The sequence below is a fragment of the Lipotes vexillifer genome, unplaced genomic scaffold (assembly GCF_000442215.2).
Source record: "Lipotes vexillifer unplaced genomic scaffold, Lipotes_vexillifer_v1.1 scaffold583, whole genome shotgun sequence".
NCBI lineage: Eukaryota > Metazoa > Chordata > Mammalia > Artiodactyla > Lipotidae > Lipotes > Lipotes vexillifer.
The window spans coordinates 862,020-883,846 of NW_006784184.1; the positions used below are offsets into that span (position 1 = coordinate 862,020).

General features: G+C 46.5%; 1 protein-coding gene across 1 annotated transcript in view; it reads left to right on the forward strand.

Annotated features, from left to right (window-relative positions):
- The first annotated feature begins 6,246 nt into the window (after positions 1 to 6,246).
- SNX19 (sorting nexin 19) overlaps positions 6,247 to 21,827 on the forward strand; it is a 36,012-nt gene continuing 20,431 nt past the window's right edge. The window contains exons 1-8 of the mRNA XM_007456578.1: positions 6,247 to 7,959; positions 9,758 to 9,896; positions 11,025 to 11,125; positions 11,234 to 11,353; positions 13,559 to 13,689; positions 14,893 to 14,989; positions 15,464 to 15,644; positions 18,356 to 18,485. Of these exons, the coding sequence (XP_007456640.1) occupies positions 6,247 to 7,959; positions 9,758 to 9,896; positions 11,025 to 11,125; positions 11,234 to 11,353; positions 13,559 to 13,689; positions 14,893 to 14,989; positions 15,464 to 15,644; positions 18,356 to 18,485 (2,612 nt within the window). The remainder of the gene's footprint in view (positions 7,960 to 9,757; positions 9,897 to 11,024; positions 11,126 to 11,233; positions 11,354 to 13,558; positions 13,690 to 14,892; positions 14,990 to 15,463; positions 15,645 to 18,355; positions 18,486 to 21,827) is intronic.

The following is a 21,827-nucleotide window of genomic DNA, read 5'->3' on the forward strand; positions in this document are numbered from 1 at the left end:
TCATTACTTCCTTCTAATTCTTGTAGCAATAATTCCAAACCATCAACTCTCCCCAAGTCACCTGTCACGTCACTACCCCTCTTTTCCCTGCATTACCACGACTCCTCTTTTTGAGAGAAAATCGAGGTGGGACATGAGCTGCCTCCATCCTGTCCTCTTGCTACAGCACCCCTGCCTCGTCCCTACTTGTTTCTCATGGCTGCCTCTGCCTAAAAGCACCCCCATTCCCCTTGCTCTCTGTACCCTCCATTCACCTAAAATAACTTACTTCTTTTTCTTTTTCCAACTGAAGAGTAAACTTTCTATGAAGACTTTAATGGCACCACCCAATTCCCCAGTTGACCACCCTCCTCTGAGTTCCCAGGTTATTGTACTTCTACTGCAACTAGCATACCCCACGGGATAACGTTTAGTTATATTTATCTACTTACATGTCTGTTTTGTTTTGGGGGCAAAATTAAGCTCAGAGACTGAGATTGTCTTTGCCAATAGTTTATAGAACGCAGGTTCACTGTGGGAATTGCACAAGCAAAGAGCACACAGGGTAGTGTCTCTTAATAAGCCCATAAAGAAATAACAGACACCAAACAAATGATCAATTTCACTCTTGTTCCAGGCAAGGGGAGATGAAAGAAATAAAGCTGTACCTTTATACGAGCTGGTACCTGGGAAAGCCACCGAGAGCTGACTTCCAGCTGCCAGCTCACAACTAGAGTCCGTTGTTGCTAGCGTACGTTGCTAGGGAACGAGGTGCGGGTGCTGGGGGCAGGCGAGGCTGCTCCAAGGGTTATCACTCCAGGGACCGTCTCAGTGCTGGCACCACTGCCCAGAGGAGCACCCCTCTGGCAGGAACGCTGTCCCCTCTCTGCCTGAGACCAATGCACAATTTCCCACCACTGCCGGCCCAGAGCAGCCTGGCCACGGCAGGAGCAGGTGTCTCAGGATCTTCAGAGACCTAGATCAGCAAACGGTGGCTTTTGCCCACACAGAAACTCTCAGATATTCCTCACAAACTCTCAGTATTTAGAGTCTCGGTGTACCCTCCCTGGGGTTGCTTCCCCACATGTTCTTATCGATAAGCCCCCAGGGGTCCCTCAGCAGCCAAGTTGCTAAGTGCTTATCAAGGTCAACTGATGAGATGACGTCATAACATACTTTATTCTTATATCAAGAAGTGGATTAAGTCAACTTAAGTCACAAACAAGTGGATTTGAAACCATACCAAAACAATACACATGAAAATGACTATACTACCCAAAGCAATCTACAGATTCAATGCAATCCCTATCAAATTACCAATGGCATTTTTCACAGAACTAGAACCAAAAATTTTCAATTTGTATGGAAACACAGAAGACCCTGAAGAGCCAAAGCAATTCGAGAAAGAAAAATGGAGCTGGAGGAATCAAACTCCTTGACTTCAGACTATACTACAAAGCTACAGTAATCAAGACGGCATGGTACTGGCACAAAAACAGAAATATAGATCAATGGAACAGGATAGAAAGCCCAGAGATAAACCCACGCACATATGGTCACCTTATCTTTGACACAGGAGGCAAGAATATACAATGGAGAAAAGTCAGCCTCTTCAATAAGTGGTGCTGGGAAAACTGGACAGCTACACATAAAAGAATGAAATTAGAACACTCCCTAACACCATACACAAAAATAAACTCAAAATGGATTAAAGACCTAAATGTAAGGCCAGACACTATCAAACTCTTAGAGGAACACATAGGCAGAACACTCTATGACATTATTCACAGCAAGATCCTTTTTTACCCACCTCCTAAAGTAATGGAAATAAAAATGAAAATAAACAAATGGGACCTAATGAAACCTAAAAGCTTTTGCACAGCAAAGGAAACCATAAACAAGATGAAAAGACCACCCTCAGAATGGGAGAAAATATTTGCAAATGAAGCAACTGACAAAGGATAAATCTCCAAATTAATCTCCAAAATATACAAGCAGTTCATGCAGCTCAATATCAAAATAACAAACAACCCAATCCAAAAATGGGCAGAAGACCTAAATAGACATTTCTTCAAAGAAGACATACAGATTGCCAACAAACACATGAAAAGATGCTCAACATCTCTAATCATTAGATCAAATCAAAACCACAATGAGGTATCCCCTCACACCAGTCAGAATGGCCATCATCAAAAACTCTACAAACAATAAATGCTGGAGAGGGTGTGGAGAAAAGGGGACCCTCCTGCATTGTTGGTGGGAATGTAAATTGATACAGCCACTAGGGAGAACAGTAAGGAGGTTCCTTAAAAAACTAAAAATAAAACTGCCATATGACCCAGCAATCCCACTACTGGGCATATACCCTGAGAAAACCATAATTCAAAAAGAGAAAAGTACCACAATGTTCATTGTAGCACTATTTACAATAGCCGGGACATGGAAGCAATCTAAATGTCCATCGACAGAGGAATGGATAAAGAAGATATGGCACATATATACAATGGAATATTACTCAGCCATAAAAAGGAATGAAATTGAGTTATTTGTAGTGAGGTGGATGGACCTAGAGTTTGTCATACAGAGTGAAGTAAATCAGAAAGAGAAAAACAAATATCATATGCTAACGCATATATATGGAATCTAGAAAAACAGTACTGATGAACCTAGTGACAGGGCAGGAATAAAGATGCAGATAGAGAATGGACTTAAGGACACCGGGGAGGGGGGCTTCCCTTGTGGCGCAGTGGTTGGGAGTCCGCCTGCCAATGCGGGGGACACGGGTTCGTGCCCCGGTCCGGGAGGATCCCACATGCCGCGGAGTGGCTGGGCCCGTGAGCCATGTATGCTGAGCCTGTGCATCCAGGGCCTGTGCTCCGCGATGGGAGAGGCCACAGCAGTGAGAGACCCGCGTACCGAGAAAAAAAAAAAAAAAAAGGACACCAGGGGGGTGTAAGGAGAGGCTGGGACAAAGTGAGAGAGTGGCAATGACATATATACACTACCAAATGTAAAACAGCTAGTGGGAAGCTGCTGCATAGCACAGGGAGATCAGCTTGGTGCTTTGTGACAACCTGGAGGGGTGGGATAGGGAGGGTGGGAGGGAGGCTCAAGAGGGAGGGGATATGGGGATACATGTATACATATAGCTGATTCACTTTGTTGTAGAGCAGAAACTAACACAACATTGTAAAGCAATTATACTCCAATAAAGGTGTAAGAAAAACAAAAAACAATACACAACAGGGTCTTTCTGGCGGTCCAGTGGTTAGAACTCCGTGCTTCCACCATAGTGGGCATGGTTTGATCCCTGGTCAGGGAACTAAGATACCACATGCCACATGGCCAAAATGTAAAAAAACAAAAAAACTCACAACAACAGTGTCTCTGTCCTGTAATTAGACTGAGTCCCCTTAGGTGAATTACAGTGTCTTATGTGTCCTGTTATCCCCAGCACTCTGGCAAGACGCCTAGAATATTTTGAGAAATGATAAGAAGGAAAGAAAGGATCTCAGAGATAGTGAATGATGTGGCCAAACAGCCAGCCTACCCTACCATGTCCACACACCGTCACCACCACCAGACACCAGTCCTGCTCCCACCTCCCCCCAGTGATTAATCTATTTGGAGACTGAGGCCCTTCGCCCCAGACCCCCAGGCAGCAGCTCACACCAGTCAAAATGACAAGTGCGCTGGCATGTTCATCTGCGGATGTTGCTTCATCGTATCCACTTCAGAAGCAGGAAGGCACTCTCGGCTACCTCAGTGCTCCAGACCATCTGGTCAGGTGGCACAGCGCCCACTTACAAGGTCAATTTCTTCCTGCCCGGAGCATTCCAGATTCTGCTGCAGAGTAAACTTCCTCTCTGAACCATGTTGGGGAAGTCTTCAGACTCATCCTCAGTCCCTCCAACATCCACTTTTTTTTTTTTATAAGTTTATTTATTTATTTATTGGCTGCGTTGGGTCTTTGTTGCTGCACGCAGGCTTTCTCTAGTTGCAGCGAGCGGTGTCTACTCGTTGCGGTGCACAGGCTTCTCATTGCGGTGGCTTCTCTTGTTGTGGAGCACGAGCTCTAGGCACACGGGCTTCAGTAGTTGTGGCACACAGACTCAGTGGTTGTGGCTCGCAGACTCTAGAACACAGGCTCAGCAGTTGTGGCACATGGGCTTAGTTGCTCCATGGCATGTGGGATCTTCCCGGTGCAGGGCCCGAACCCATGTTCCCTGCACAGGCAGGCGGATTCTTAACCACTGCACCAACAGGGAAGTCCCTGTCATCCACTTCTTATTTCAGTTCTTGGCTCGGTGGCAGGGACATTTCTCTGTGATCTTCTAACTGCCCCTGAGGACAAGGGAATGGTCTGGGAGGACAAAGACAGCAGCACTCACTTCTGAGGCTCCTTTTCTGTGAGAAGCAGAGCACCAGTGAAGTGGCCAGCATTCTGGGAGCTCAGGAATGTGCCCAGTTCGCTTTGTGGGCACTTTGATGCTAAATCCAACTTTTGCTTTAGAAGTGATAGTCATGAACTATGCCCCACATCTAAATGATGGTTCCCTTTGCATTCAAAAGAGATCTTTACCCCAATAGCAGAAAAGGAGATGAGAGGAGAAGCCACGACATGCTTCCCGTTGGCACAATTTTGGGTTGGAGTTTGCCTAAAGATTCCTCTAAATATGTGGGGACTAAGGCCATCATGACGAAAAGCTGCTAACAGCACAGAGAGTGCTAAGACAACCATGAACAGCCCTGTACAAATGATACACGTCCCGTGCCAAAATAAAAAGGAAAGCCACGTGCACACAGAGCTCCCGGGGGCCAAAATGCAGAAGAAAGCCGGCTTCACATGAAACTGGCACCAACACTCTTACACCTGGTCAGTGCTACTGTCGGATACTTAATTTTCCTACAGGTGATTCCGTCTGTGTGGACAACTGAAGGCAAAAAACCCAAAACCAATCAAACAGAGCACATTCCCAAGCAAATTTATCAAAAGACTGTCTGAACATACATCTCTACCTCTGCTTTCTTTTCCTATATATTTGGGGAGGAAAAGGGAAGAAGAGATGGAAGGGAATAGAAAGGCAGCAGAAAGGCTCCCTTCTCTTTGAGGTCTCCCTTAACCACTACAACCCACGGTGACCTTTCCTTCCCCTCATACGTATAATAATATGCATTTGACCATATCCCATACTGACGTGCATTATTAAATATTCACTCATGACCCAAGAACTCGTCTCCGCAACTAACTGCAAGATCCTTGAGGATAAGGACCGCTTCTACTCCTCCACACTACCTATCACAGGGATTGAACCTAGCAGATGCTCAAAAGATTTAATTGCTCGGGCAATGCCACCAGCAAATAGCCCCAAATCACAAAAAAAGATTTTATTATACGGTATTATGAAATTTTAGGAATAAATCTATCTCTGTGCTAATGTTTTATGCCTTGTAGTCAGCAATTCCTGAGCACAAGTTCGCTGAGCTGAGCTGGGTGTTGGGAGAGGGGCGCTGGGGAGTGGGGGGGGTGAATGTTAACATGTATCACCAGGCTAACTAAAAAATGCCCACATGAGATTAAAGTAATTGGACTACTGAGTTTGCCTAAACGGTACCCGGTGTTTGCAAACTTCATTTAATCCCTGGAGCGGGAAGTGAGTCTCGGAGGGTCCTTACCTGCAAGCCTGCTCGCAGGTCCCCATCTTTGGGAAGTGGGCGCACGCTTGACTAGCTCGCGCTGTGCGGTCACGGAGGCTCCTCACCACCAGGGGGAGCCGGGCCGCGCCGGGCCGCGGAGCGCGCGGCGCTCTCCCAACATGCCTAGCTCCCGCCGACCCGGAAGTGGTCGCCGGTGCCCGGCCTGACGGCCGCTTAGACAAGAGCCGGGCTGCGGAGCGGAGGCGCCCGGCGCTTCCAGCCCGGCGAGGGACCCTGTGAGGCCGCGGAGGAGACGCCGCTACGTTCGCTACAGGCGGGACTCAGCAGGGAGGGGCGCAGCGCGAGCGGTTCCCGGGCCCCCGGTCTTCGGCGTCCGTGAGTGTTCGGTGGGCCCACGGCCGTGACCACCCTCTGAGGCCGCGGGCCGCCGCCCTGGCATCATGAAGGCCGCAGGGTTTTCCTCGAGGGCCACGACCCGGCCGGAGGGGGCTGCGGCGAGGCCGAGGCGCCGAGCCACCCCTGTCGCCGGGCCCTGCCTGTAGGACGTCGGGGCCCGTCGCCGGGCTCTCGTGTCCGCGCCACAGTCGGCGCCCCATCGCCGGCTCTGACATGGAGGAGGGGGCAGCTGGTCCGGGGAGCCCCCTCCCGCCCGCCATGAAGGCGGAGACAGCGACCACGGCGCAGGAGCCCCCGGCCGGGCCCAGCCTCAGTCACCTGCTGAGTAGCCGGAAGTTGGTGGCCCTGGGGGCCGTGCTCGGCTGGCTTCTGGTCATCCACCTCCTGGTCAACGTGTGGCTCCTGTGCCTTCTGTCTGCGCTGCTGCTGGTGCTGGGAGGATGGCTGGGCGCTGACGCCATCGTGGGGCCTTCGGGTCGGCTGCACCTGGAGCGCTTTATCCCCATGGCCGTCTGCCCCCCAAACCCAGAGGCCGAGAGACAGCTGGAACAGGAGATCGACCGCACCATCCGGATGGTCATGCGGGACTTCGTGTCGTCCTGGTATCGCACGGTGAGCCAGGAGCCCGCCTTCGAGGAGGAAATGGAGGCAGCCATGCGAGGATTGGTCCAGGAGCTCCGGAGGAGGATGGCCAGGGTGGACAGCCATGCTCTTGCCCAGAGGGTTCTCACTCTCTGTGGTTGTCACCTGCAGAGCTATCTTCAGGCAAAGGCGGCCACGGCAGGGAAGCAGAGTGGCACAGATGAGCCCTCCCAGCTCTGGGAGGCTTACTGCCAGGCCACCGCCCCACATCCTGCAGTACAGAGTCCCAGGGCTGAGGTCGCCTACACACGTGGCATCGTGAACGTGTTGCTTCAAGGCCTAGTGCCAAAGCCCCACTTGGAGACCCGGACCGGCCGCCATGTAGTGGTGGAACTCATTACTTGCAATGTCATGTTACCACTGATCAGCAAGCTCTCAGATCCGGACTGGATCCACCTTGTGCTAGTGGGCATCTTTTCCAAGGCCAGAACTGGCCCAGCGGGAGTGGGTAAACCACTCTTACCAGCCAGTGCCCTGGAACAGCCCTCAGTGCCCACATCTCTGCCACTGGTTGTGGAGGTCCAGAGTCTAGCAGATGCGAGAGCCCCTTCTCCAGCCCCAGTGCTCCTAAACTGTAGTGAGCCTTCACACCCCTCCCCAGAAGTTGAAGAAGGCCGTGAAGCACTGGAGGGAGATTTGGGGGCAGTGCTAGAAGAGAGAGAAGTAGGAAACAACTCTGCTCACTTCCCGCAGCCTCTGTTCTTGTCTGAAGATGCAGAGCTGGAGTCTCCGTTGTCTGAACTGGGCAAAGAAACCATCATGCTCATGAACCCAGGCACCTTCCTCTCTGCCAGGATTCAGGACTCCCTGTGTGCCCTAGGGGGCTCCCAGGCTCTGGACTCTAAGGATGAAGAGGGAGCCGAAGGAATTGAAGGGGCAGAAGCTGAGGAGGGTCCAGGAACAGAAACAGAGACCGGCCTGCTTGTCTCCATGCTGAATTCCTGCCCAGAGATCCAGATTGACACAGCAGACAAGGACGTAGAGCAGGGAGATGTCACCTCTCTTACAACTTTGCTGGCCAGTCCGGAAAGGATGCGTCCCCCACGACCCTCGTGCTTAGAGAAGGATCTCACCAATGGTGTGGGCTCCCCAGATCCTAATCTCCCACAGGTACTGCTCTCCTCATCTCCACCTGGTCCCCTCAGCTCAGCCACCTTCAGCTTCGAGCCCCTGAGCAGTCCAGACGGCCCCGTTATCATCCAGAACCTTCGTATTACCGGCACCATTACTTCTCGAGAGCACAGCGGCACCGGATTCCACCTATACACGCTCTACACGGTGAAGGTAACGGTTAGAACTGTGGTCGTCCACTCTGGTCTGGGAATGAGTCGGAAAGCAGAGTCAGTGAAGCTAGTGTTTTGAGGGGGAGAGGCTACTCTTACTTAGTTTGCTATGGTTAATTCAGCCAGCATCTATATGTGAATGGTCTGAAACTCATTTGTGAAGCAGAGTAGGCCTCTATCTGATACCCTCACAAACAATCCTAGAATCTGGGTATACTGAGAGTCATGTTTTTCAGTGGTTCCCAATGGATACAGTCTTGTTCAGAGATTCTTTCCAAACTTCTTCCCTGCTAATTTCTTTCTTTTTTTAAGTACTGGTATCTTTCATACTTTTTGTTTTAAGGAAGGAAGGTTATTTACCTATATATACCTCGAAAGGTAGCAAGTTCTTCATTCCTAGAGATGTTTAAGAGCAGTAGTAGGAACTGCTTGGCAGAAATGATATGAAGGGGGTTCATGGATCAGGTGGCTGGTTCGATTAGAGCAGCAGCTCCCTAAAGCTGGTTTGGGGATAAGCTGCCTCCAAGTCAACTGGAGAGTTGTATTTTTAAAAAATACGAATCTTGGGGCCCATTCTTGGGAAATTCTCATTCAGAATCCGTCAGCGCCTGTCAGAATCCGTATTCTGACAGCAGAGTTTGCAGCCCAAGTGATTTTGAGGTGCAGCCAAGCTTGGGACCGTATCAGTATCAAATAGTGTCCCTCAAGGAGCAGACTGTTCCACAGAGAGCATCATAACTCCCAGGTGCTCCAAGTCTGAGAGCTCTAACCTGAATTCTACCTGCATGTCTTATCTAGACCCTTCCTTCTCAGTACTGGTCTCAGGGACTACTTTGCTCATTTCAGCTCATAAGGAATACCTCTCTCTGCCTCTAGAAAAATTTTAAACACCAGCCTCAAGTCCCACCAACAAGGAGATCGTTTCTTCCATCACTTGCCCACAGTATAATACCTTAACCAAACAATAACAGTAGCCTACTCTTAATGAGAACGAGCACATATATTGTTCTTGCACAAAATTTATTATATCTTAACTACTCTGTCAAAAAGTCTCCCCCTGTAGGTATGAAGTTGCAGCTTTCCTGCTGTTCAGAGTGTTCGCTCTGGGGGAACTTGAAGCACCGTTGTCTTTTCCCACATACCAGCTCTCCAAGCCTATGAAGACAGCAGACTCTGACCCCTTAAAACATCTCTAGTCTCCACATGACTTCTCATCATACAGATGACCTGTGCTCAGGAAGAAAACTTCAGCATCACTCCCAAGAATGATAATTAATTTGCCCAAAGCAAAACAAAAGCACATGTTCATTTAATGCATTCCAGGCAAACAAATAATTTTTGTTCATCGGCTGTTTTGGATTATTTGTTCTTCCCCCAACTAATATAGATAATCACTCCTTGCGTGTAATGACAAGATGGTTATCCCCTTATAACATCCCATAATTAGGGATGAAAGAGGCAGTGTCATTTTTATCAGTGTTATACCTTCTTTTTTATCCTGTGTCTTTGGGATTTGAAAACAGTTATAAGTAAAGAGAGTGTTTGCAGGGAGAGCTTTGAGATGGAAGAAGGAGTGGAGGGCAGTAAAACTCATTTTTCACTTCCTAGGCCACGTCTGTTGGGAAATGCATCTCGTTCCGTAATTCACTCAGTTTGAGTTATTCATTACAACTTAGAGCAACAGTCAGATCTAATATGTTCGGGAACAGAATAGAAGCATTTTGCTCCCTTTACCCCTACTCTACTCTTACTGTGTGGCCAGTAAGCTGATGCAGTAAACAAATTTGTTCACCCAACAGTATGAGACGGCCCTTGACTGCGAGAGCAGCAGTGGCCTGCAGCAGCTGGCCTACCACACCGTGAACCGCCGTTACCGTGAGTTCCTGAACCTGCAGGCCCGTCTGGAGGAGAAATCCGATCTACGAAAGTTCATCAAAAGTCAGGAGTTACCCCAGCCCCAGAATGCCTGCTTGCTGTTCACGTCGAGCCACCCTGATCTGAGAGGCTGGAGGCCTGTTAGTTTGTGGGGAGGGTGGAGGGGGAGAGTGCAGCCTCAGGGATCCTGTGCTCCCCCAGTTTGCTTTTGGGTATTTTGGGTTTTAGTGCTGGACAGTGCTAATGACATTCTTTCCGAGGTGCTTCTTTGCCACCGAACGCTTTGTTCTGGGGCCCCATCTAGTTTAAGCTTAGGAAGGAAACTTCCACAGTCCACCTGTGCCTGTGAGGTAGTGTGAGGTGTTAAATTAACTTTTCCAAATTCATAGGTCGATTGCTCTTAGATATTAAAATATTATCTGGAAATCCTTGCCAGCTTTCCTTTAACAACAGGCTTTTTGGTGTGCTGTTTGGTACTTATGAGGCACAGGAACAGTAAGAAAACATAAAATTTTACTCGAAAAATAAGCTAGTAAGCAGCTGCTTTGTTTTTTAAAAAAATGCCAGCGATCACTCAAAACATTTTAATAAGTTTTGGCATAAATTGTGGATTTCAGTTGCACATTTTCTTTCTTAATAACGATAATTGATACCGAAAATATATGCCCAGTTCTCTACTAAGCACTTTATACTTATTAGCTCCTTTAGTTCTCATAACAGTCTATAAGATAGATACTATCATTATCCCCATTTTACAGAAAAGAAACAAAGAAAGATTAAGCAAGTTGCCTAAGGTCATTATTATAGAAGGGCTTGGAGCCAAAATTTAAACTTCCGGGCCCTTATTCATAACCACTATAGTGTTTGGCCTCTTATACCTTAATATTATCATTAATAAGGAAAGTAGGTTGTCTGTATTATATCCCTGGGGTATATTTGGAACTCCTGAAGTAAAAACAATCCGAAGGAGGGGAGGACCCAGGGGAGGGACTCTGAAGGGATGAGCCCCAGGCCTTGGGACCCAGCCCCCTCACCAGCCTCGGGCCGCCTCTCAGCTCCAGCCGGCAGGTAAGGGAACACAAATCCCTGGGAAATGCATTCAACAGTTCTATTTCTTTTACATACAGGATGCTTTTTATATGGAATGGCTCTTAGTGAATGTTAATGAATTAACTTTGGTTTTTTTTTAAGATGTGAAGGGTCCTAAGAAGCTCTTTCCAGATCTTCCATTTGGAAACATGGATAGTGACAGAGTGGAAGCCCGCAAGAGCCTCTTGGAATCATTCCTGAAGGTCAGCACCCTCTGCTCTCGTTCTAGCCACCAGGCAGACACCCAAGCCAAGGTGGAGAGAGCTGGGGACCAGAATTTCTCTTTGAAGTCCTTCTTGTGTCTCTTGCAGCAACTCTGTGCCATTCCTGAGATCGCTAACAGTGAGGAGATGCAGGAGTTCCTTGCTCTGAACACAGATGCTCGTATTGCCTTTGTCAAGAAACCGTTCATGGTCTCCAGAATAGACAAGGTACGAGCGGGGCCGCCGTGCTCAGCCTTAGTTTCTCATCAGTGTGGAGGCGGGGGTGGGAGACGCAGCACCCAGCAGTGAGTGGAACACGCACTGGGATTTTCAAGACCTGTTGCCAGTATTGGTTAGGTTGTCTACTTGCCGAATGACAGTGAACAGCTAATGAGGATACGATACCCCCCACAGTCGGTGTACACACGTCTCCCAGGGATGTCATGGCGTTGCGATTCCAGGGGAGGGATGTAAGGGTGCTTCTGCATGGTCTCTCCCGGATATGAAGATCGGTCACTCAGGAAAGAGCCCTAAGACAGGACACCGAGCTGGACTTAGGTTTGTGTAGTGATTCTCTGCTGGCGAACAGAGTGTGAGAGAACTGTACCTTCTTCAGGATGGTAACTCAGAACCTTTGGAGACGGTAGGAGAAGGACATTTGAGCACCACGCTGGAGCCTGTGAGCAGAGGTTGCCAACTGATTTTAGCACCTCCAGGGCAGAAGGCTGAGGTTTCTGCTTATCAAAAAATGCATATGTTTTAAGAGGTTAGAAAACACTGACTTTGGTGGCAGAAGAGGCCTCTCCCTCTTCTCGTCTAGACTTCAGGGGATAAAGTGATACAGTGGAACTTCATGTGGTGGGAGTTAGGAGACATTCACTGCTGTGAGGAAAAACCAGCAAATCAGAAAGGGATAAACGAGGTAAAATCCCCAGAGTTCCCTGCAGGTGTGTTCATCCATGCTGACATGTTCCTTCATTGATTTTTTCAACATCTGCCCCCTGCATGCCTACTTAAAGCCACGTACTGTATGCGTTGCTGATGATACAGGAGTGAACAAGACAGATATGCACCCTCACCACAGACTACCGTCCTGTGAGCCGAGAGAGCGAGTTGTATTTGCTCAGCTACGTTATCCGCATTCATGCGGTTCTCTGTGTTCTTTCCCTGGGTTGCTGTCCCCCGGTCTTTACTGTGGTCCTGCTTGACCATTTCAGCCTTGCCTCGGCTGTGCTGGCTGTGCTCGTGGAGGACTAACACAGAATAAGGTCAAGCAGGTGCTGCGCTGCTCTGAGCCAGCAGTGTTAATTAATGAGACAGAGGCACCAAAGGAAAAGTAAACGTCTCCTTCCATTTTGATACTTTAAGGTTTCATTTGTTTGTTCTTTTTTTCTTTTTAGCAACTGTCTGTATGTCACTTTCCCATTCTGAGAAATAGAAATAATTCTTACTCTTCAGTGAGGATTGTTTCATTTCGTCCTTATGAGTAGAGAAGTTTATATCAATTCCAGATTCCTTAACTTTAACCTGAGTGATTTTTGTTATTCTTTCTCTAGTTAAAGAAGAGAAATTGTTCGAATTAACTGAAAAACCAGATTTTTTGCTCTGTGTGAATTGCTCTGAGCATTTTTATATCACATATGTTTCTAGAGTGTATTTCTTATTTTGTTAATCTTTTTCACTCTTTCTTTTCTCCATATATTCCTGTCTATATTCCTTCCACTTAGTCACATCTTGGTGAAAGTATTATCAGTTTAGAAATGAAAAATCATTCTTCTGTATGAGGACTTCCCTGGTGGGCCAGTGGTTGAGAATCCACCTGCCAATGCAGGGGACACAGGTGCAAGCCCTGGTCCGGGAAGATCCCTCATGCCGGGGAGCAACTAATCCTGTGTGCCACAACTACTGAGCCTCTGCTCTAGAGCCCGTGAGCCACAGCTACCGAACCCTCGTGCTGCAACTGCTGAAGCCTGCACGCCTAGAGCCCATGCTCCGTGACAAGAGAAGCCACCACAATGAGAAGCCCGCGCACCACAACGAAGAGTAGCGCCTGCTCGCCGCAACTAGAGAAAGCCCACACGCAGCAACAAAGACCCAAAGTGGCCAAAAAATAATAGTAATAATAATAATAATGCTACTGTATGAAAAGAAAACAATTGAAAATGAAAAGTATTTCACCAGCCTGTAGAACTTCCAGATTATTATTTATCCCATTGTTTTGGCTTCTTTTCCCATGACATTGTTTGTCTTAACTCTGTGAGGAAGAAGATTTTTATGGCCAGAGAGGAAAGGGGAGAGAGTGTCCACTAAGTCATTAGCTAGTGTCTGTGTGGATAGATAAGGCTCTGCTGGATAGGCCAGCCGTCTGCTTGTCCTGGGTGCAGAAAGAACCTTTGTGGTTTCTGTCTGACCCTGCATCTCTGACCCCTGCAGGTGGTGGTGAGTGCTATCGTGGACACCTTGAAGACAGCATTTCCTCGTTCTGAGCCCCAGAGCCCCACAGAGGAGCTGAGTGAGGCCGAGACAGAAAGCAAGCCCCAGCCGGAAAGCAAGAAGGCTACCAAGTGAGAACCATTTTCCCAGTCCTCAGGTTGATCCCTAGTTTTCAGCCAAAGCCCACTCCCACTCTTAGGCCCTAGAAGAGAGGAGATGGGTCGTACCTACCAATTTTTATACAAAGCCAGACCACAGACTGAGCCTGAGATCCTGCACAGGCACACTTGCTGAATGTTTGTCTTGCCATGAGAACCCAGGGCCCCAAATGACCAGGGAATTTTGATTAGAAGGAAAATTCTGGAATATGGATATTCTCCTTTTTTATTCCCTTGGAAAATTGAGATGTTTCTTTCCCTTTAAGAATTAAGGCTTATGACTGATCTCTGTTTGTCATCGTTTCTGGAAATCTTGGCTCAGAAGTTGAGTGTACTAGCAGTAAACAGAAATGGGCTAGAATGGACACCTACAGGGCCGGTTTTAGTCACTGGCTATTGCTGCTACTCTCTCCTGCACTAGGATTCCAGGTGCTCTCTGGCAGCACTCAGAGCCAGCACGTGGAGAGGAAGGGCACCACACTTTCCTTCCTGGACACTTCGTATCTGTATCTGGGCCATTACAAAGGGAGAGAGAGAATGGGGGATGGGGGGTTGTAAAATGTGTGTGTGTCTGTCTGTCTTGTGTCATGTTTCATGGGCCGGCAGTAACACTCACAAAAAAAAAGGCCACTTAGCCTTTTTTTTTTACTGGGCCCATATTTGAAGGGTAACCATGGTGCCTGTGCTTATAAGAACCCTGTTCCTTGAAACATTGAGGTTAGCACTTGTGGTTCTTTCCCTGGTTTTATTTGGAACACAAGGGGAATAGTGGATGTGCAGAAAGGTGTGAACAACACGGACAACCTTGGTCCATGCCGCTTGTCTGTTTAATCTTCAACAAATTTTTAATGAGTGCATAGTATGTGCTAGCCACTCTTCTAGCCTATGGGAATACAACCGTGACAGACTGGTCCTTATTTTACATTAGCAAAAGTCCTTTCACAAATGCAGGGTAGGCATAGCTTAGTGCAAGTGTTGCACTGTATATTAAGAATTGCAAGAATATATATTGTTTGGGGGTTTTCAGGGCTAGGTCTCTCTGACCCTGAACCATAGTAAGCTCCTAAGAATAAGTATGGGTGTTCTTGTCTTGAGGTGTTAATACCTGTCAGCCCTTTTGTATGGGGATCAAGACCATGAACTACATACTGTTTCTGCTCTTCGTTTCTGTACCAGGTCCAGACTGAGGTTCTCATCCAGTAAAATTGCTCCAGCACTGAATATAACTGAGGCACATGAGAAGATTCTCTATTGTCTCCGGGAAGGCAGTGTGGTAAGAAGTCCCTGGAGAATTCTTGGACATAATAGCTGAGATGTTGAACCTGCAGTTATAGGCAGCTGAGACAGTCTCCAAAATCAGAAAGGACTTAGGTGCTTTCCTAAAGGACTTAACCAACATCTGGGTCTCTGATTTTTATTCTAGGAGTATTTTCTCAGAGTGGTTTGGAATTCCTACTAGTTCTGGGTTGGCAGGTTGGCTTCTCAAGAGTTGTGGGCTTGGAATAATGGATGAGAGAATGAGAAAGCCAGTTCCTGGAAGAAAACCCGAAGTTTTTGTGGCAAGTGAGACTACAGAGGCATGGTTTTCCTTGCAATTTAGGTTAAAAAAAAAACTTAGCTGGTCACAGAGTCAGTGGGTCCTCTACTCATGACACTTGCAGGGAAGGAACAGAGGAACCAGAAGTGCTGCAGTTGGCCTGATGCTTTCTGCATTCTTCATGTGACATGCCACTGGCTCTTTCTTCAGGAGTCAGAGATCCTCTCCATGTCTGGGATGGAATCCTTTATTGAAAAGCAGACAAAGTTACTAGAAACACAGCCAGCAAAAGCCCCAGGAAAAGATTCTGAACAAATCTCCAAGGGATGTGTGGATGACTGCGTGTCAGGTGCAGCCGTGCCAGTCCAAGACCTCAGCAACAGTGATCCAGGTCAGTGACAGAGAAGGGAGCCAGGGTACAGTCCACCTGGGACCTGGGACTGTTGGGATTCATTGCTTCAGTTTCTCATCTGTTCAGCTAAGCAAGCCAGGTGTTAAACACTAATGTTTGAGGTACTCTGCTGAGATACGGAGAGGAATACGACACAGTCCCAGAGCTGAGTCAAGCAGAGGACGGTAGCACGTAAACAGGGAGTTCCAGCAAGATAAGATCTACGGTTATAATAATTATTATATATATGATTATTATATAATCATTATTTATTTTTGGCATGCTTTGGCATATCTTTGGACGACTCCCTTTATTTAGAAATTTTCTTCTCTTGATGTCTGTGGTGCCACTTCCCTGGTTCTCTTTCTGCCCCCCTTGTGGCCCTGCCTCAGTCCCCTTTGCTGGCTCCTCAGCCTTCCAGAGCTTTATTTTTGGCTCTCTGTTCTTACTCTGCGCATTCCTGGGTGATCTCATCTGTTGGTTGGTTTCAGCCCTAACACATATGCTGGTGATGCCTCAATACTGGAGGTGTATTTCCAACTGCCTACTGGAAATCTACACTTAGATGTACTATAGGGCAGCTGAAATACAGCATTCACAGAATGGAATTTATCTTTTCCCCTGGATCTGCTCCTTCTGGTTTGCTTACTGCTGTGGCAAATGACACCACCAAGTTACCCAAGGTAGAGCAGAGAGGAAGAGGTGAGGACACCACTCTCGCCTCGTAAGCATTTGAGGCAGGGCAGGTTTACTTCCCAGCAGTGCAGATGTTTTCTACAGAGGAAAAATTGGGAGCCCTGGATATTAGTAGGTTTGCAGAACTAGAACTTTTTATAAGAAGAAAGTTTTTCAAATCCCCCAAAACAAAGGCTCCCGCTGAAGATAAAAGATCACAAAATCTTGGGTTCAGAAAAGGAAAAAGGACTGATTTCACCATTGTTTCTCAGGTGCCCACAGTCACCTGACCTCTGCTCTACGGACCTCAGCTTAACTCTCTGAAAAATGGAGTTTACAACCCCATCTCTGTTCACAGAGCTTACATCTCACTGGTTAAGTAAATGAAGTGTTATGACAGCAAAATCATCAGAGAGCTCTAAGAAATTATAAATAAGATGGAATGGGTAAAATAATGTAATTCTAGCCAAAATCAAGTCTTTAAATTTTGAACGTTATATCTCTAAAGGGATAATTTATGCCTGAGCCCTTCTACCAGCCCTGAGAGACTCAACATGCTCACGTGGTAGATAATTTACCACTTTTTCAAGAGGACCTGGTGCCCTGTTTGCTTTTGCTTATTTTTTACTGCTATGACTAATTGTCACCACGTGATGGCAGCTCTGGGTAAATGCTAAACCTGAGAAAATGATAGAATTGAAGAGGGTGAATAAGGAATGCTATTTTCCAAGGAGCTGAATATCCCATTTTGAGCAAATGGCTAGAAAGCAGACACATCAGCTCCCATGCCCCCTTGAAATACAGTGCAGAAAAAAGAAAATATATACTGGATGGGATTAAGAAGAAAGTAAGGTTCAGTTCTAGCAGATTTATCCAAATTTGAAATCATTCATGTTCTAAAGAACCCTTAAGCAAGGAATGCTGGGGCAAGCTGGTGCAGAGAATACCCTTTGGTCCTAGGCTAATAAAATGATTGTTGGTGATTAATTATAACATTAATCACAGCTGTAGCTGTGGTTATAGCTGAGATTTATTCAGGAACAGTATGTATTTCTGGGGCAGTTTCCTGTGAAGCAAATCAGAAGTGACATGGGACCCCGTGAACAGGGTTAGGGAACAGTGCTTGCATCCATAAAATACATCTATTTAAGAGAGTTCAGCTCAGCATGGGTATGAGCGTATTTGTGGTCCTTCCAGTCTTTGAAACAGGAAAGAAATGAGTAATTGTCATAGCATTTTACCAAAGGTATAGTGTTTTTCCTACAACACATGTTATCTCAAAATCAAACTGAAGTCTCCTGGATCCTAACCCATCAGCTCTGTGTAATGGAGATGCTTTCAAAGCAACGTTTTTACGGAAAAGTGAATCCCAGATCTGCTCACAACATTTCCTTGCTACTTTGTGGAGGCTGGTGGAATACAAGGATGGAAGGGAGTGGACCTTGCCGGTTCCCGTTAGTCACCAGTTGTGAGCACTTCCTTGGAACAAAATGTATTCAGCTTCCTGGGGGAAGTACAAAAGAAACAGAAGCTAGGGAGGCAAAATAATTATATGCAAAATCCTTTTAAAGATAAACAATACTTACTAAGTGACTAAGGAACATAAAAGAATTGTAAAGAAATACAGAGCCTATTGCTGAACTTTGTAGAAATGAAGTAAACATGTCTTGAATACAGATAGATTACAAAAATTTAAGATGACTGATATAAAGATGGAGAAGACTCAGTGCACTGAAATGTGTTCCTCAAATATGGGTCTCCTCTGAGTTACTCTTTTTTCTTTTTTCTTTTTTTTTTTTTTTTTTTTTTGCGGTACGCGGTGCTCTTACTGTTGTGGCCTCTCCCGTTGCAGAGCACGGGCTCCGGACGCACAGGCTCAGCAGCCATGGCTCACGGGCCCAGCCGCTCCGCGGCATGTGGGATCCTCCCGGACCGGGGCACGAACCAGTGTCCCCTGCATTGGCAGGCGGACTCTCAACCACTGCGCCACCAGGGAAGCCCCTCTGAGTTACTCTTGATGCCTTTTCATTCCCCAGGAACAGAGACAGAGTTGGCTGACACAGCCCTGGATCTGCTTCTCTTGCTGCTGATGGAACAGTGGAGATGGCTATGTGCGGAGAACGTGCAGAAAGTTATTCATCTCATCTTTGGGACCCTGATTCAGAGGTAGGACTGCTTCACATTAGAGTCTCAGGTTGGACAGGGGTTGGATGTGATGCCTAATTCTCCACTAGAAAGGGAAAGTATAGAGTCCAGGAAACCTGTGGCCATAAGAGAAGATAAAATCTCTGTTCTACGGGTGCAGGGATGAAGAGCGCCTGGAGAGTATCACCTTGTTGTCTAAAGTGTGAATGGGTCTGCTTCTGTAAGACTTCTGGCATCATCCACTGAATGACAGGCACTACCTGGTGATCTCAGGTACTTCAGCTGAACTCTTCCTCCTCTAGGATCAGTTCTCCACCCAGTTTTACCCCCGGGCCCTATACCTTTCACCTTATTACAGTGGATGTGTCTCTCAACTAACAGTGTATAGTCACTGTGACGATAAGCAACAAGAAAGACAAGGAGAAAACTGGTCAGTGCTCAAAATAAAGGTTATTTTCTCCGGGAGGGGTGCACATACTCACTACTGAAGAAGCACTTACTGACACAGGATGGTAAGGAGTAGAAGCATACTTAGATTTTATAATTCAGGCTTTGTGATCCCAACACCACTTGAATCTCCTGAAAGATTTGTACATAGATGGAGTTTTTAGCTACTGACTTCCTAACCATGAAACTGATGCAAGCTTTGCTGAACTGAAGGCCAGAGACACTGTCTCTGAACCAGACAGACACAATAGTGCTTGAGCTTTGGCCACTGTTGCGTGAGACATCCTGTCAGATCCCAGAGGAAGAAGAAGCCAAATCCTGAACTCTTCTGTCAGCATGTGGCTCGTGCTAATAGGCCACTCAAAACATAAAAATAAAAACTTAAGAATTACGTATCTATTCTGCAACAAGTAGGAAATCCATTAGCAACAAGCAATTAAATTGCCCCTTCCACACTTAAAGTTACATAGGATCAGGGAGTCTTAATAAAGTTTCATCGTTAGGAAACTAAGTGAAAGAAGAGGATGCATGTTTCTATTTGCGGAGTGTTTATCATTTCTAGCACCTGACCTCTGTTGGCATATATTTTCTTACAGCAACCAAGTGAGGTAGGTAGCGCCATTTCACAGAATAAGAAAGTAGAGCTTGGCAAGGTCAGCCAACATACCCAAGGCCATAGTTAATGACATAGTGGAATTTGAAACTGGATGTGCACAACTCCAAAGCCAACGTGCTTCTTCCTATGTATCGCAGCCTGAAGACTGGTCTCCGTGTGAAGCCCATGTATAAAATGCTGACTGGTCTCTGTGCCTCGCATTCACCCTTGTCCCTCCTCCATAGCCAGCTCTGCCTCAAGGCTGCTTTTTCTGAAAAGCAAATATGAACATATATCCTGCACTTAATATCCATCAGGGTGCTCTGTTGCCTACAAGAGTGATTTTCCCAACATGCTTTCCAGAGTTCTAGGATTCCACAGAGGCGCTTCAGAAGCCAACTTGGAAGCCACGGGGAAAACCAAGTGGACCATTTTGATCAGTTAAATAGACTGGGGGTCTAGATAAGGTTTTGTTTGAAAAAGGGCTCCACTGTGTTTAAAATATATATTCATTTATTATAGTAAAATTCCAGCTCCTTTCTTACGTGATCTGGTCCCAGCCTCACTTCCAGTTCTCCCCATGCACACCATCCACCGTGGCCTCAGTACCCTGTGGATGCTCTTCCTTCAGGCCTCTCTTCATCCTCTTGTCTCTCCCTGATTGTCTTCTCTACTCGTTCTTTTCCTGCTCTCTCTCCCTGTGTCCTAAACTTCCCCTCTTTGTCTTCTTGGCCTACTGCTAAATATTTTTCAAAAATCAACATTCAGTATCATTTATTCTGTGAAACTTTTTATGGCATCCTCTCCCATTTTTCCCTGGATCTAAGGAGTCTTCTTCTCTAATCAAAGTTTTGATAATAATACTTAACACAGTATATTAGAGAAATGGTCTACTTTCCCAAAACTAGTGATCCACCCAGCATATCAGTTTTCCCGCCATGGTATTTGGCGATATCTGGAAATATTTTTGGTTGTCACAACTGGGAAGGGAGGCAGGATGTGGCTAGAGGCCAGGGATGCTGCTAAACATCCTGCACACAGGAGAGCACCGTCTCCGCCCCAAGCAACAACGAATTAATCCTACCCTGAATAGGATGTATCTACACCCTCAGTAGTGCAGAGGTTGAGAAACCTTGCCCTAGACCAGTGGTTCTTTAAGGGCCAGAACTGGCTTATGTCCCCAGCAGCTTCCACAGGGCCTGGGACATAGAAGATGCTCATTAAATATTGGACAAAAGAATAAACATTTCCCTTCTCAGTACCTTTATACTGGAAAGTAGAGTCTTCGTATGTTTTGTTCAGTCATGTGTGAATGTTGCTGATTGAGGCTTCATTTCTCTTCCTTTGTTAGGCTTACCTTTGCTCACCTTCCCCCAAAATGGGAACATCCTAAACAAGCTAGTGTGTCGTCGTTGACGCCCCACCTCCTGAAGTCATTTACATGATAAATTGGTTTCAGAACACAAGAAATTACTCAGTAGTAACAGAAAAGTACAGATGAATCTGGAGAAATGCAAAAAGGATTGAGATTCATATATAAAAAAGGTAGGAAGGTTACCTGAAGTTTGAATGACTCAGAATATTAAAGAGCTTGGGCCAGAAAGGAGAGAGAAGTGTATTTGGGGAATTACAGGAAGATCATTGAAGAAATGGTATTTTATGTAGCTAGGGAGCTGTAATACAAGAATTAAATCCGGGGGAATTGCAGGCTATGAGAATTCCAGGCCGGGCTGCATTACCTCGGTGGGCGATGATCATAAATTGCCTCGTGATAGGGAGGAGACAGTAAGGTGGAGGGTGGGGTGTGAAGTAAATAGATGGTGCTCTCTAGTGTAAGCACTGACTTGACCTGACCGTAGACATGGGTAAGCCTGCATTGTGGCAAACATCCCACGTTACCTTAAAATACTCCTCTCTCTCTCCAGCTGGGTGATTGTTTTGGTCTTATTCCTTTATTCACTGAAAAAATATTAAGAGCTGGTCAGTATAAGACATGGTGCCTACTTTTACATATTTTACGGTTTAGCGGGAGTGAGAACTGACGACCTTATCCGTGATCACAAAATGAATGCTTGGTGAGGGTAGAAATCAAACCCAGGTATTCCAAAGCCCAAGTTCTTATCCACTTCAGTATACTACGACTCTGCTGTCTTTAATCTCTCTGGGCTTCGGAATAGTAATGATGTCTATCAGTAGGTATCTAGGTGCATAGAACATGTCCGGTAAATGTCAGGTCTTCGTATTTGCGCTTTAGGAAAAGGAAAGAAGGGTAAAAAGTGCATTCTGTTTCTGATTCCTCCAGCTAGTGGCCCCAAATTCTC